Source organism: Lycium ferocissimum, chromosome 9, assembly GCF_029784015.1.
Source record: "Lycium ferocissimum isolate CSIRO_LF1 chromosome 9, AGI_CSIRO_Lferr_CH_V1, whole genome shotgun sequence".
NCBI classification, from domain to species: Eukaryota; Viridiplantae; Streptophyta; class Magnoliopsida; order Solanales; family Solanaceae; genus Lycium; species Lycium ferocissimum.
The window spans coordinates 44,468,939-44,483,938 of record NC_081350.1 but is presented as its reverse complement, the minus strand read 5'-3'; the positions used below and the strand labels follow the sequence as shown (position 1 = coordinate 44,483,938).

Below are 15,000 nucleotides of genomic sequence, written 5' to 3'. Positions count from 1 at the left end.
CGTAACAGTTACGTCTGAGTCTTCTATGATAAATCATCTATTTTCATATTTTCTACGTAACATATCTCAAACACTCATAATATGCTGTAAATTCAAATTAAAACATCAAAATAAGATCAACAACTCTCGAAAAAACTTCCAAACAATAGAAGCTGAATATCCGTAGTTCTGTATAGAGATTTTGAAGCACCCCTAAATCCCCAAACACGTAATAATAAACCCTAAATCCCCAAACCTTAATTAAATGCAAGCTTCAAATACAGAAATCAAGATAAAATTGCAAAAATTAGTTTGTATCAAAACTTACACTAAAACTGAAATGATAATATAAAATTCTTCTGAGTTCAAATACAGAAATCAAGAAAAGATTGCAAAAATTAGTTTGTATCAAAGCTTACACTAAAACTGAAACGATAATATAAAGTTCTTCTGAGTTCAAATACGATTAAATCAAGAAACGATTACAAAAATTAGTTTGTATCAAAACTTACACTAAAACTGAAACACTAATATAAAATTCTTCTGAGTTCAAATACAGAAATCAAGAAAAGATTGCAAAAAATTACTTTGATCGCACGCGTGAGTTTGAAGAACAGATGTGTTCGAATTTTCCATTGCCCCCAGACACTGTAGTAACTTGTTATTGGGGGGTAACTTTTAAGTTTCGGAATGAAGTGGAGGCAGGGTTTTTTTATTTATTTTATTTCTGCTATATTAGAAGAGTGGGTTGGATTAGAATTGTGCTTGTGTATGCCATCGCGTTCTCGAAAGGTAGAATGACTTTTACAAAGGTAGCAAGAAAAAGCATGAGTAGGTGGGGGTGGGGGTGGGGGCGAAGCAACAACTGGTAGAGGTAGAGCAATTTCTCATTCAGTGAAAAAAAAAAAAAATTGTTCTTATATTTGAGACTGCTTCATTTTTTGTATTAATTTTAGACTGACTTTATCTTCTCAAGTTAAGGATGGCGATTCTATTGTCTGGGTCACAATCTGTTAGATGTTATCCATGTTTTTGCAATACAATCTATTGGATATTGTTGTATAAAATTTTATTTACTAATATGAAGATGTGAGTAGTTCAATTCAAAACTATAAAATAGTTCTATGACAAAAAATAGGCATTTTTATATTTTTATTTTTTATAAAGTTTTTCACTTTTTCTATAAACTTCAATATGTCTAAGAAAAAATAAATTCATAAAATTTATTATTAAATTTTAGGCCTAAAGCAAAAGTTTTACTAGCCTCCCCTTGAGCCATGCCTATTGAAATATAACTGTAATTGTTATCTTAATTTATTTTTTCCTTCATGTGCAAAAAGGCGATCCTTTTTACTTTTATTTATATGTATTTTTTATTTTTTTTATATTTTTATTTGTATGATTATAACTTAAAATGAAATTTTAAAATAGAGAAAAATGAATCTTATTTGGATCCCTGACTTATTTGGACACTAGATGATTGAAGCCCGTGCTAGCATGGGCCCAACACAAAAAATATATGGGAAAACTACGTATATATACACAAAAAATAAGTACGACACTTTTTTTTTTACAAAACATAACGATATCTTAAAAAGGATGATATATTTTTATGTTTAGAATCATTATAACTTGAAACTTCCGCTTTTACCTTTAATGAAATGATTTAAATCTAAATAAATATTTATGACTTGTTTTAGACCATATTTTTAAAGATCTTTCTCTTCTTTTTTAAACTTCGTGTTATATCAAACTATGTCACATAAATTAGGACAGAGAGAGTACCTTTTAATAATATAATTATGCAATTTTTATTATAGAAAATATTATAATTCAATTAATTGAAAATATCAATAAATTATTTTACTAAGTCCGCTTTTCGCATATATTAGTCCGCTTTTCGCATATATGACTTTCCTGGTTTAGTTCTACACCAATTGAAAGATTTCTTCTCCTACCGAGTTTCATGTCATTATCTCTTTCTACTCAACAACACCGAAAATTTTTTTTAAAAAAATATTTTTAAAAATGTTAAAAAATAATTTAATTTTTTTTTTTAAATATAAAGTAGTTCTTAAATTTTTAAGTATAAAGACTAACTTCATCATTTTAAGAATATATATGTGTATACGTTTTCTAATATATTTTTATATTTAGAATCTTCTTGATAATATTCTTCATTATTTGTGTGAGACGTATGTGTCTAAACTTATACCCAAAGGTATAAGTTTTAAATCTTTTGATTTTATTAATTGAAAATACAATAAATTATTTTTTTACTTAGTCGTTTCTCGATTTTGTGTTCAATTTAAATAGTTATTTGCCATCATTTTTTCATGAACTTGTCTTCTTTAAATTTTGTCTAACCGTTTATATTTCGTCTTTTATCATTTTTGTGTGAGACGTATGTGTCTAAACTTATTATCATTAGTTAAATGTCATATGTTTTTATTTTTTTTCGCAATTATCTCTTACTTTTTCACGTGAACCCCACCTTAACTTTTTTTTAATTTCTATATTATAGAAGAATAGATCCCATCTTAATTTTTATTTTTTTATTTTAATTATATTTAATGATATTAGAAGAGTGGGTGGACGACGATCCAACTCACTCTTCTATAATGTATGTATAGTTATTATTATTTTAATCTTTTTATTTCGTCTAGTGGGAAGAGGCGATCCTTTAAAGATAGTTTGGATCAGTTGTGTCAGTTGTGGCTAAGGCAAACCGATTAGATTCTCTAAACGATCATTTGGACATGACATCATAAAACTTGAGGCTCAAATTTCTCTCTTTCAACTCCACCATTTTCTCTCTTCATTTCCACAGCACATAAAGAAAAACACACACACACACACATAGTGACCCAATAAAGAAATGCCACTTCTTCAAGCTCCATCTTCTTCTACTCTCACTTTTCATCACTTCACTTCACAACTCAGACCAGGTAATTTTTTTTGAAGTAATTTGTATTGCATTTTATGTGAAGGTATTACTATTTGCGGAGTTAAACAGCTTTGTTTTTACTATAAATTTTTAAATTTTGTAAAAACATTTTGTATACTACTTAGTTATTTTGGCTTGTATAACTTTTCGTGTGGTTTTCAACTATGTAAATTTTATTTTAAAGTAGTTAAAGAATCTATATTCGAATTCATAGTCAAAATTAAGTATTTTGACCGGAGCCCTCTGTACAGAGAGAGTAACAAACTAGTTGGGTTCAATTATATCAATCTTTTTAGTTATTTTTGGGTTTTGCTGAAGTTTGTGCTTTGTTTGTTAATTACACAGGAGTATATGTAGCTGACAAGTCTTTTCTTCAGTCCACTTTCAGTGGTTCTTGTTTTTCGTCTCAAAGATATGTGAAAGCCTTGAACTTATCGTATACCAGTTCAAGTTTGAGCTCATTTACAGCTAAAGCTGCTTCAAACGGAGGTAATTTGATGCCCTCTTCAACTAAAAGCTCGAAGAGTCTGTCTGTTTAGATGTTGAGGCATAATACAATTAAGTTACTAATTAAAAGTATCTCTTACTAAAGCTTTTAAATGAGTTGGTCACACAATTTAATATTGTATCAGAGGAGACAAGGGTCCTGAGTTCTAATCTCACTGTCAGTCAAAAAGCAAAAAGTGTTATCATGTATTTGGCCCACAAACACATGAAAAAGAATCAGGCTCACGCGTAAGGCATAATGTAATTAAGTAATTAAAAGTGTGTTTTCTCCATCAGCTAGAGGCAGAGCTAGAATATTTAATTTATAGGTTCCGAACCACAATTCTTATTGCGTACTGGGTTTTGGATAAAATATTTATACCTATTATATGGATTTCTTTATACAAGTACAAGGTTTGAGCCAAAGCTACCAGGTTTTGTAACCTGTAACTTTAAAGGCTGGTTCTGCACCTGCAAACAGCTTAAACTTTTAGATGAGGCTTGTTACATACACCAGCACCATAATTGTATGATGTTGGTCTTTTTGTACTTACTCTTGCTGTCGTGTATGCTTTTATTCTGCTACTCCGTTTTGTTCAGCTCTCTTTGGATTTCTCATTATGCTTGAGTAGTTCTTGGCTTCCGAAAGTCTAAATACATTGAGATTAAGCTCTTTATCCCTTTGAAATTTCCTCCCTTACATGTATTGTCATACATCGTTCAGTTTACATTTTTAGCTCTTGTCTAAATATACCTAAACAGATTCTGTAAATTGCAGCTTATTCTCCTTCAGTGTCAGGCCAAACAGCCGAGTCTGAAGTTCTAAAAGCCCTATCCCAGATAATTGATCCTGATTTTGGGACAGACATAGTGTCTTGTGGATTTGTGAAGGACCTCGTGGTTGATGACAATCCGGGAGAGGTCTTAAAAACAGTACATTCTAACCTTCACAGCATATATGAGAAATATTCTCCTAATCCAAATCTATTGGAATTTCAGGTGTCATTTCGGTTAGAGCTTACTACACCAGCATGTCCGATCAAGGACATGGTAAATGAAACACAACTACCACTATTTCATCAAGAATTGATGTGTATCAAGTGGTACATCATTTAGTTTTCTTAGTTTCCTTTTCACTGTATGTTGTTGGCTTATCATATAGGGATAAGGCAATAAATCACACCTAAACTTTGGTGAATGCCAACTACACACCTAAACTATGGGGGGGTCTTATGACCGCTCAGAACTTATTTTTTTCGTATTATTTCTCCCCTCACCAATTACCTGATAAAAGAATAAGTTAAAACGTTGCATGTGCAATTTATAACACACGCTTATTCATTCTTGCGTCCCAAACTAAAATACACCTTGCAGCATGACTCGTTGGTATAGTATATCAGATCTTCAACTATCTTTCCCCCTCCAAGTAGCTTCAATATTGCTAAATTTGCCTTAAACTCTGCCTCAAATGTACTTCTTGCACATTTCCAAAACAAATTCCCTCTTTGAAGACCCCTTTTTTAGTCTTGAATAAACATGTGATTGCACACGCTGCGTTCTAACTTATTTTCTTACCAGGTAATTAGTGAAGGAGGTAAATTATACGAGAACGATAAGATCAGGGGGGTCATAGGACCCCCACATAGTTTAGATGTGTAATTGGAAATTTCGCCATAGTTTAGGTGTGTTTCTATGCTTTATCCCTATCATATATTAGGGAACATGAGATAAGGACATATTCTTGTTATTTCTTTTAGAAATTCATGCTCTTTGCTATCATGTGAGGGTGGTCATATGGATCATCTTAAGTATGATGGGACTACAAATCTGACTTTCAATTTTTGGACAGTTTGAGCAGAAGGCTAACGAGGTGGTTGCTGAACTTCCTTGGGTTAAAAAAGTTAATGTGACGATGTCAGCCCAACCAGCAAAACCTATATATGCTGGACAGCTTCCTGCCAGTCTACAAACAATCTCCAACATAATTGCTGTTTCTAGTTGCAAGGTGAATAATTCCACAATCTTCAGTTCCTATGCTTTTTAACTCATCAAACATTTTCTTCTAGTATGTACTGAAGGTCTATCCCTGTTGTCAAGAGCAAATTAAAAAATAAGAAAATGGTTAGAGAAGGGAAATAGCCTTCCTCTAAAGCAATATTTTAAGACTTGTGATGCCGCAGCAGTTAAATATGTTAGCTGGTGATTTATCGCTGAGAAAATGACAAAAATCGTCACTTATCTTTGATAGTAGGTTCAAAATCCCTTAAGTATCAACTGAGCAGTTTTGGTCCTTTAAGTTTGCCAAAAGTGAGCGCTTTTGGTCTCCGTCAAATATTTACTAAACTCTAATTGTTAAATTTAACCGTCACGGTGAGAAAAAAAAAAAAGAACCAGAAACACCAGAAATTTCCATCAAAATTCCAGAAACCGCAGCATAAAAAACTACACCACAAAAAATAGACTAAAAATAACAGAAACTGCACCTCAAGAAATTTTACCAGATTCTTGAAATAGTCAAAAATAACATAAACTACAAAATCTATACTTCCAAATGTGAGTTTCTGTTAAATATTTTCTATTTTTACGCTTCTGGTTAAATTTAACCATTAGAGTTTGGTAAATATTTGACGGAGACCAAAAGTCTTTACTTTTACAAACTTAAAGGACCAAAACTGCTCAGTTGATACTTAAGGGACTATTTTGAACCTACTACCAAAGATAAGGGATCATTTTTTTCATTTTCTCATTTATCGCTCGTGCATGTCTTGATATTATTGATCCTTATGTGTGTATTATTATGTGTTGCTTCATGTGTTTGGTATCTTCATATTTTGCTGTCTCATTTCTCTTACATTTCTGCATTCGACTACGTATTTTTTAAGCCGAGGGTCTATCAAAATCAGCCTCTCCACCCCATAAAGGTAGAGGTAGGGTCTGCGTACATCTTGCCCTCCCCAGACCCCACTTGTGGGACTACACTGGGTATGTTGTTGTTGTTTGTGTAATTCGTGTTTTCCCAAATGTGCTAGGACTTGTAGCGTTGACTTAGCTCGTGTGGAGATTATTCTGCTTTGACCAGCTTAGCATATGAAATCTCTTTTGTCCTCTTCTTTACTAATATTAACCTCTATAAACAACAGGGAGGGGTTGGTAAATCAACTGTAGCTGTCAACCTAGCTTACACTTTGGCTGATATGGGTGCTAGAGTTGGTATATTTGATGCAGATGTATATGGTCCTAGTTTGCCAACTATGGTGTCCCCAGAAAACCGGATACTTGAGATGGTAATTATCATTTCGTGGAGTAAACTATGTTTTTGCTATTGCATATAAACCACTGAGAGACTTTTTGTAGAATGCAGAGAAAAGAACCATCATTCCAACTGAGTACATGGGTGTTAAGTTGGTATCTTTTGGATTTGCTGGGCAAGGGCGTGCAATTATGCGAGGTCCCATGGTCTCTGGGGTGATTAACCAACTTTTGACTACTACAGAATGGTATGATATGCTTTGTATTTGACAAGAAGTCAAGAACCATCGATCAATTAATGATATTTTGAAATTTATATAACAGAGAAATTCATCAAACTTTATTGAAGTTTCCTACTTCTTTCTTTTTGTCAAGCTTTTCACTCGAAATATCGACATGTTTCAACTTGTAATGCAAATGAATTAGTAAATAACCTGGAACAACTACTTAGTGGCTATCTTGAAGCAGATGACTAGCCTGTTTGGCCAAGCTTCTAAAATTAGCTTATTTTGAGAAGTGTTTTTACAAAAGTGCTTTTCAAAAAAGGACTTTTGGTGAGAAGCAGTTTGTGTTTGGCTAATCAATTTGAATATCACTTCTGAACATCAATTAGTATTTGGCCAAGCTTTTAAAAAGTGCTTCTAAATGTATTATCTCAAAAGTGCTTTTCAAAAAAGTACTTGCAGGGAGAAGCTACTTTTTCAGCTCCTCAAAAACAGCTTCTGCTTATGCTCAAAAGCACTTTTTGCGCTCCTAAAAGCTTGGCCAAACACCTCACTTTGAAAAAAAAAAAAAAAAACACTTTTGTCCTTGGAGAAGCTTGTCCAAACAGGCTATTAATCTTGATACAGACGAGTATAGTACCTATTGCATTAATGTTTTGTTGTAAGATGCTTATTTAGGTAGGTTCACATATAGCTTTAGAAGTCTTTTTTTTTTTTTGGGGTAGATCATTGTAAATGATCCTCTCGAGAAAGATGTACATGCTTCAAATTTTGTGATCTTGAATTGCTTTGTTATCCTAAATGTATGCAACTATGCAGGGGAGAATTGGACTATCTTGTTATTGATATGCCCCCTGGAACTGGTGATATTCAACTTACTTTATGTCAGGTTTGCTTAATAACAATATGACTAATGTGTCTAATGCTTGTGAGAGTCATTGGTGGTAATACTTTTTTCTCCTCTTGTTAGCATAATATTAAAATATTCTTCTTTGGCTGATTCAACTGTCAGGTTGTTCCTTTGACTGCTGCAGTTATTGTTACTACACCTCAAAAGCTAGCATTTATAGATGTCGCGAAAGGGGTCCGCATGTTCTCAAAGCTTAAGGTCTGTTTCTTTTGTTGTTAATTCTCTTTATCAAGCTGAGAAGATTGTTTGCTGCTTCATTAAACATTTCACGTTTCAACGTACAGGTTCCTTGTGTTGCCGTAGTTGAGAACATGTGCCACTTCGATGCTGATGGAAAACGTTACTACCCCTTTGGCAGGGGTTCAGGGTCTCAGGTCTGCCCTTACCCTTAGGATCTATTGATGTGTGCTTCTCCTTTTACCAATTTACTTGCTTTATCTGAGTAAACCAGATTTTATCTAAGGTTACTATGGTTTTAAGATCAAGATACTCTAATTTTTGCATTTTGAAACTTCTGGGGATGAGCTGAACTTGGGCAGCTCAAAATGGGTGGAGTTAATAAATGACTGAAATGGGCTAAAAAGTGGGTCATAACCCAACCCGCCCAATTCTTACCAAGTTTTAATTTCTTTGTTTGTTCTTTTATAAAATTTTAGTACCTAATAAGACTATATTTTACCTTTACTATGGCTTATATAAAACACATCAAATGAAAAAAATGTCTATTTGAAAATATTTTGACAAGATTTATCATGGGTCATTTTGGGCTACATATCAGTCCAATTTTTTGATGACCTGAAATAGGTTGGGCTGAAATGGGCTGAGCTAATAAATGGGCAGGTCATGTTTCCATGGGTTAATTTTGCCACCCTTCGTACTAACCAACCTGGCTGTGGAGATGCAAACAACAAATCTGAATTTTAATAAAACTTTGTAATCAAATCTTCATTGCAGAATCTTCAATGCCGTGAGAACAATTTTCTTAGGGGTTGTTGGCATTGAAACATTATCATTAAACATACAACTAACCATTGAAGAGTATGTTTATATAATTTCATTTGAATCTCGGCAGGTAGTCCAGCAGTTCGGAATACCCCATCTATTTGATCTCCCAATACAACCAGCTGTAAGTTGCAACATTAACAACTCTTGACTGATTCAAGTATTTGAATATTTACATTTAGCACTTATTTTCACACTAATGTCACACTAATGTAGTTAAAATCTGAACTACTGAAGTCTTTCTTGAGTTTATTTCTGTCACTAGCTTCAATAAGTACTTGAATAGTTGCAGTTGTTACTTGACGCATTACTGAACAATAAACTGATTTTGTTTTAAATTGTAAAGCTATCTGCTTCTGGAGATAGTGGAATTCCTGAAGTGGTGGCTGATCCTCAAGGTGAAGTTTCCAGAACGTTCCAGGAGTTAGGCGTGTGTGTAGTACAACAGTGTGCCAAGATTCGTCAACAAGGTGCGCTTTATTTATTTGTTTTTTTCTTTTCAAATGTTTATTCAAGCCAAATGCAATAGGAAGAAGAAGAAGTTTTCAGTTCTATTCAAGAATTCTTGTTAAGTACTCAAGTGAAACAAGCTTCATTCTATTGGGATATAAGCCAATATTTCTTAATCTACTTTTCCTACAGATATTTGACCTATATATATTGATTACAGATTGCTTTTTTTTTTTTTTTTGGATACAGTATCAACTGCAGTGAGTTATGATAGATCTTTCAAGGCGATCAAGGTCAAAGTACCTGATTCCGATGAAGAGTTTTATTTGCACCCTGCAACTGTAAGAAGAAATGATCAGTCTGCCCAAAGTGTGGTAGGCAGTCAAGTTTTTTAAGTTACTTTTCCAGCTCGACAGATGCCTGCACTATTTATGACATGCTAAGACATTTCTAGCAAAATCAATTGCCCTTCTTCCCATAGTTGTTTGGGATACCAAAAATCAACTAAAAGTACATGCATAATTTCTGTCGGCCATGCTCTCTCTTTGATGACAGTACTGTGAAACATTAGCCTATAACGTCTCTCTTCTTCATTAACTTTTGAGTTCCCAACACATAAGTTGATTTTAAATAAGGATCAATTTTGACGAACCTAGATTAGAATCATACAAAAAATAGATACTAATATTTATTAATAATTCTAGCTAGCATTTCAAAAACTTCTAAAAGTAACTCTGCTAGTGTTTTACTATTGGTGAGGCAAAGCAAACAGAACTGATTTTACGGAGGAAATGAAAACTTTGAAAAAGTCACTCTGCTTGTTCCACTCAGTTAATAGTTAATACAAAACATTTTTCTGGATTTTGACTTTTTTTTCTCATCTCTGACTTTGGTTCAGGATGAATGGACGGGTGAACAGAAACTGCAATATTCTGATATCCCAGACGATATTGAACCTGAAGAGATCCGGCCTTTGGGAAACTATGCTGTGGAAATAATCTGGCCAGACGGATTTAACCAGGTCTTTTCACACACCTATTTTGCCCACATGATAATTTAAAAAAAAATATCGTAGGAAACCTAACATCTACAACTGAAGTGCAAAACTGTTACAAAATGAAAACTGTTTAACTATTTGGACTCATTTTGGTTTATACAAGTGAAATAAAGTGAGAGATCAGCCAAAAACTGATTAACTAATGAAAATACTAGTTTCAGTTGGGCTCTTTAATTGTTTGAAGCTAAGTCTTTTTTGATTTATCTTTGTGTTGCAGATTGCTCCTTATGACCAGCTGCAAATGATGGAGCGCTTGGTTGAAGTTCCTCAACTTACTCCTGCATAGGTAAATGACCGTCATGTAGTTGAGGGCGTGGCCTTAAGGATGTGTTTGGTATGGCGACTTTTGTCACACCAAGTACACCCCGGAATGCTTCAATATTTCTTACTTGGCCTAATTATTGGCATAAATCTATCGGTCAAACATCCGTTATTTATTTGTAGGGATGAATTAAAGATCCAAAATCAGATACAAATACAATTTGGAAGATCATTGCTCTTCTACCTTGCCAAAGTCACAACAAAATTACAGCTAGCTGGAACTACAAGGACTTCAGTGATGTTCCATTTTAACTATCTGTAGATAGTAATCTTCACTACCATTTGTTCATAGTATTATTTTTGTAGCAATCTTCACTAGTGTGTATCATTTTGTCACAACAGTCTATGCTTCATTATTGTTGTAGAGCACGCTCCCGTGCTTGTACCTTGGTCAGTCAGCAAAAGAAAAGGTGATAGAATGAATTGGTGGTATAATCAAACCTTAAAATTGCGGAGATAATGAGTTGCAATGAACTTTTATGTTTACTCATCAACTCATGTTATCTCTGAAAATGGAAGCTGACTTTTTAATGAGGATATGTACATTTAAAACAGGAGATCCATTGTATGACCTTTGACCTTTTTGTCTCTGATTCAAGAGGTAATCAAAATGAATTAATTTGTTATCGGAGTTTACACCGAATCAATAAATTTAATTTTAATAGTTGAAAATTATAGTGATAATATATATCGTGATTAATTTCATCAAGTGTGTATGAAAATAAATGTATTGCATTCATTCATTCATTAGTTTGGTATAAACTTTGGGTGATGTAACAACTAAGTAGGTAAAAACTTAGCTACCTAAGTGGCTTAAAAACTAATCCGCATTTGGAGTTGACACTAACCTAATAAGTACACGACACATGTCTTCACATACATTTTTATCTCTAGATCATAATTAGTTAATGTGTATTCACACCTAATCATGGTAAATTAATATGGTTTGGTGTAAACCCGAAATGCAAATAAAATTTTACCCTCCTAAATAATAGGGATAAGTCACTAGTACCCCCTGAACTTTAGTCAAAGTTCCAACGACACATCTTATCTTTGCGGGGGTCCTATTACTTCCCTGAACTATTTTAAAGTGTAATAAATGCAACCCTAAGTACTGACGTGGCATAGAGAACCAAAGTCTTGGGAGGCAGTGATTTACATGCGCTGCCACGTGTATTTTCGCATTTTTTTATTTGTTTTAAATTTATATCATTTTCTTCCTTTATGTTTACTTGTTAATCCAAAATATAATGGAAATATTACTCTATATTTAGAAAAATGAAAAGAACAATTGTTGTTTTATTATTCTTGTATGAACTTGAACAAGAATTGGAGGTGCTGAACAGATTCGAATGTTTTTGAAGTTTTAAAGTTGAGATTCAAGTGCTAAACTCATTCTAGATCCTTAGTTGCTGCTGAGATTCGAAAATGGAGAATTTTTTTTTGAATCCACCTTTGTTGAACCTTGAAAAGGCTTTAAAAACAAAAAATGGGTTTGTCGAAATTCTTGGTTTTGGCCAAATCGATTACTAGAGTTTGTTGATGGTTGTTGTGAAGTTGCATTTGATATTTGAGCTTAATTGATACTGATTTGATTGAGTTTTTGTTGAATTTTGAGACCCAAAAATGAAGAAGATGAAGAACATTGCATTTTTTTTTAAGTTCTTCAAAATCAGCCTTTTGTAATGTTAATTAGTTATGTGTATTAATTAATTGTAAAATTGTCCAATTAAAAAAGGACATGTGTCCACATTATTCAGAAATTTAGCTTATTTTTCGTTTCTCACATGCCTCCAAGAGAGTGAGCACATTCTCTATGCCACCTCAACATCGAAGGGTGTAATTATTACACTTTAAAATAATTTAGGAGGTAATGAAACCTCCGCAAAAATAAAGTGTGTCCAAAGTTTAGGGGTATTAGTGCCTTGTCCCTAAACTAATACTATAACAGTGAAAAGTTATAGGAAACCATAATTATAATTTGCTAGTGGTGTGGCAATTGCATAATCAAACTTTGCTAAGTGCAAACACGAAATAATAAGTTTTTTTAAGTTTAACTTAATAAGAACTTAAGACCATTAGGTATAGAGTTTCTAGTAACTCTACATATCAAGTCTAGTATGGTTACCTAAAAAAGAGTAGTGACGTGCTATAATTGATCAAATTAAATTAATAGTTTAAAAATTATACGTATTACACCATCACTATATACAGTGGTGTACGCAGAATTTTCAGTAAGCAGTATCGATATTCATAGAAGAAAGAACAAAATTTAATTATCACATACATAATATAAGACAAATCCTTGACCTATTGGTTTAGTTTAATTTTAAGTTATAAGAGGTCTTGGGTTCAATGCTACTTAACCACAATTTTAAGTAAAAAAATGTTATTTTTCCAAAAGAATCGCTTAAGTTCAAGTTTGAACCTACAACCTTGAAGACCAAAACTAGGCATTAAACCATCTCAACCAGAGATATACTTCATTAAGAGGTGTCATTTCGTTAACTACATTTCTTTATGCATAGTACTAATATATATATATATATATATATATATATATATATATATATATATATATATAAAACCCAAAGGGGTGTCGACACCCCTTCGCTCAACGTGGGTCCGCCCCTGACTATATATATGATTTAAAAGCCGGAGTATTATACCTTTTTTGTATAGCATTTGGCATTCAGTAGTCCATTGATCCAACTAATCTAGATTCGCATCGCGTAAGACCTATTAAACGGGAAAACGCTCCTTACTAGGAATCTCTCCATTGTCAAGATTCAAACCCTAAATATTTGGTTAAGGGCATGAAATCTCATCCATCCACTGAAACCCGTTGGTTGTTAAATACAATACATCTTTGTCACTTCCGCCAATGATCTTAGAAGCTCCAAAACTAAAACAAAAGAGAGACGTCAAAGAAAAACATGAACTTAACCACAAAAAAATATTTTAAAAAGATGGAATTAGTCAAAATGTTGGGCTAGTGTTTGACGACTCTCTAGAATAATATAATATAATTTATGCTTGTAATAAGGCTTCATCTAGAAGCATTAGATAGGTAGGTGGGAAATTTAAGGTTAAAAGGCCTAATTCATTAGATAACAGCTCAATAAAAAACATTTGGTGAAAACGTGACATAATTTGGTTCTAACAAACAAAACATTTAGGAACATGCAAATACAATGAATTATGTACTATAAAACAAAAACAAATAAAGTATTTAGTCATCACTATCACCATAAACTTTGAATCGCCCGTCGACATAGACAAGTAGAATAAAACTAAAAACTGGTGACTTCTTTTCTGTACTATTTGAGATTGAACAATTTCATCAGAATCATACTTCTTTTGTTAGAAAAAATGTATGTTAATGCTCTTGATCCCTAACAAAGTTTTGACTTGAAGTATAACAAAAGATAAATTATGTCATGATCAAAAGTATGATCAAAAGATAAGGCTTCAGTGGTTTGGTTTGACTTTTTGGTGTTGGGAATTGGTTTGGTTTGATTTTTTGACATGTGTATTCGGTTTTTAAAATATTTTATACATAAAAATATTTATTTGTAAAGTAATTTTAAAATATTTCTTAAATTTTTTCGTAATTTATTTTATCTATTATCATATTATTCAAGCTTGAACTTAGAATTTTGAATGTCAATAAGTTTTATATCCTATGGATGTTAGTAACTCAAATATAAACAAAACCAACTCAACACTAATGCTAACAAAAAGAAATAAAGTATTTACCACTAGAAATGACATGTTGGATATCTATTCTTTAGTTTTGCATAATTGATTTAGAGTAAAAATACATAACTTAAGTTTTTGTCTTTGTCATATAATTAATACTTATTTTAGCATGACTTAGTATTTTTAGATTATGGTCATTTTATTTTATGGCTTGTTAATTAGCAATATTTATTTTAAGATTATATTAGCTTTTTGTTGAATATTTTAATACAATGTCATCACTTTCTCACATTTTGTGTTATTTTCTTATCTTAATTATATAATTGTATCTTACTAGGACTAAAGAAATATTTAAAGTAAAAGTTATATGTTTTGTATCAAGACTATTCGAAAAAAAACCGAAAAATGAAAATCCCGACAAAGTTTTGAGGTTGAAAAACTTGATTTTATTGGTTTGGTTTGGTGTATAAATTTTAACAAAAGATAATTGGTTTGGTCATGGTTTTTAAAAAGTAGAGAGATCAAAAGAGAGAGAGAGATAAGTTTGGATCTTTTTTTTTTTTTTTTTTTTGGTAATATTTTGACATGTGAAGTTCATGCATTTCGTGCTAAAGCTCTTTAAATGACAAATATAAACACGAGACAATTTTGCCCCGGAGCAATTTGGTAAAAT

General features: G+C 32.4%; 1 protein-coding gene across 1 annotated transcript; it reads left to right on the top strand.

The window, feature by feature from the left end:
- Positions 1 to 2,695: 2,695 nt before the first annotated feature.
- On the top strand, positions 2,696 to 11,085 carry LOC132031019 (fe-S cluster assembly factor HCF101, chloroplastic). The gene is made up of 16 exons (XM_059420853.1): positions 2,696 to 2,927; positions 3,272 to 3,415; positions 4,191 to 4,333; positions 4,412 to 4,462; positions 5,262 to 5,417; positions 6,553 to 6,696; positions 6,767 to 6,909; positions 7,705 to 7,774; positions 7,898 to 7,993; positions 8,080 to 8,169; positions 8,868 to 8,921; positions 9,144 to 9,267; positions 9,497 to 9,621; positions 10,146 to 10,268; positions 10,522 to 10,590; positions 10,749 to 11,085. The coding sequence occupies exons 1-15, from the start codon at positions 2,858 to 2,860 to the stop codon at positions 10,588 to 10,590; spliced, it is 1,602 nt and encodes a 533-aa protein (XP_059276836.1). The 5' UTR covers positions 2,696 to 2,857; the 3' UTR covers positions 10,749 to 11,085.
- The last annotated feature ends 3,915 nt before the right edge of the window (positions 11,086 to 15,000 follow it).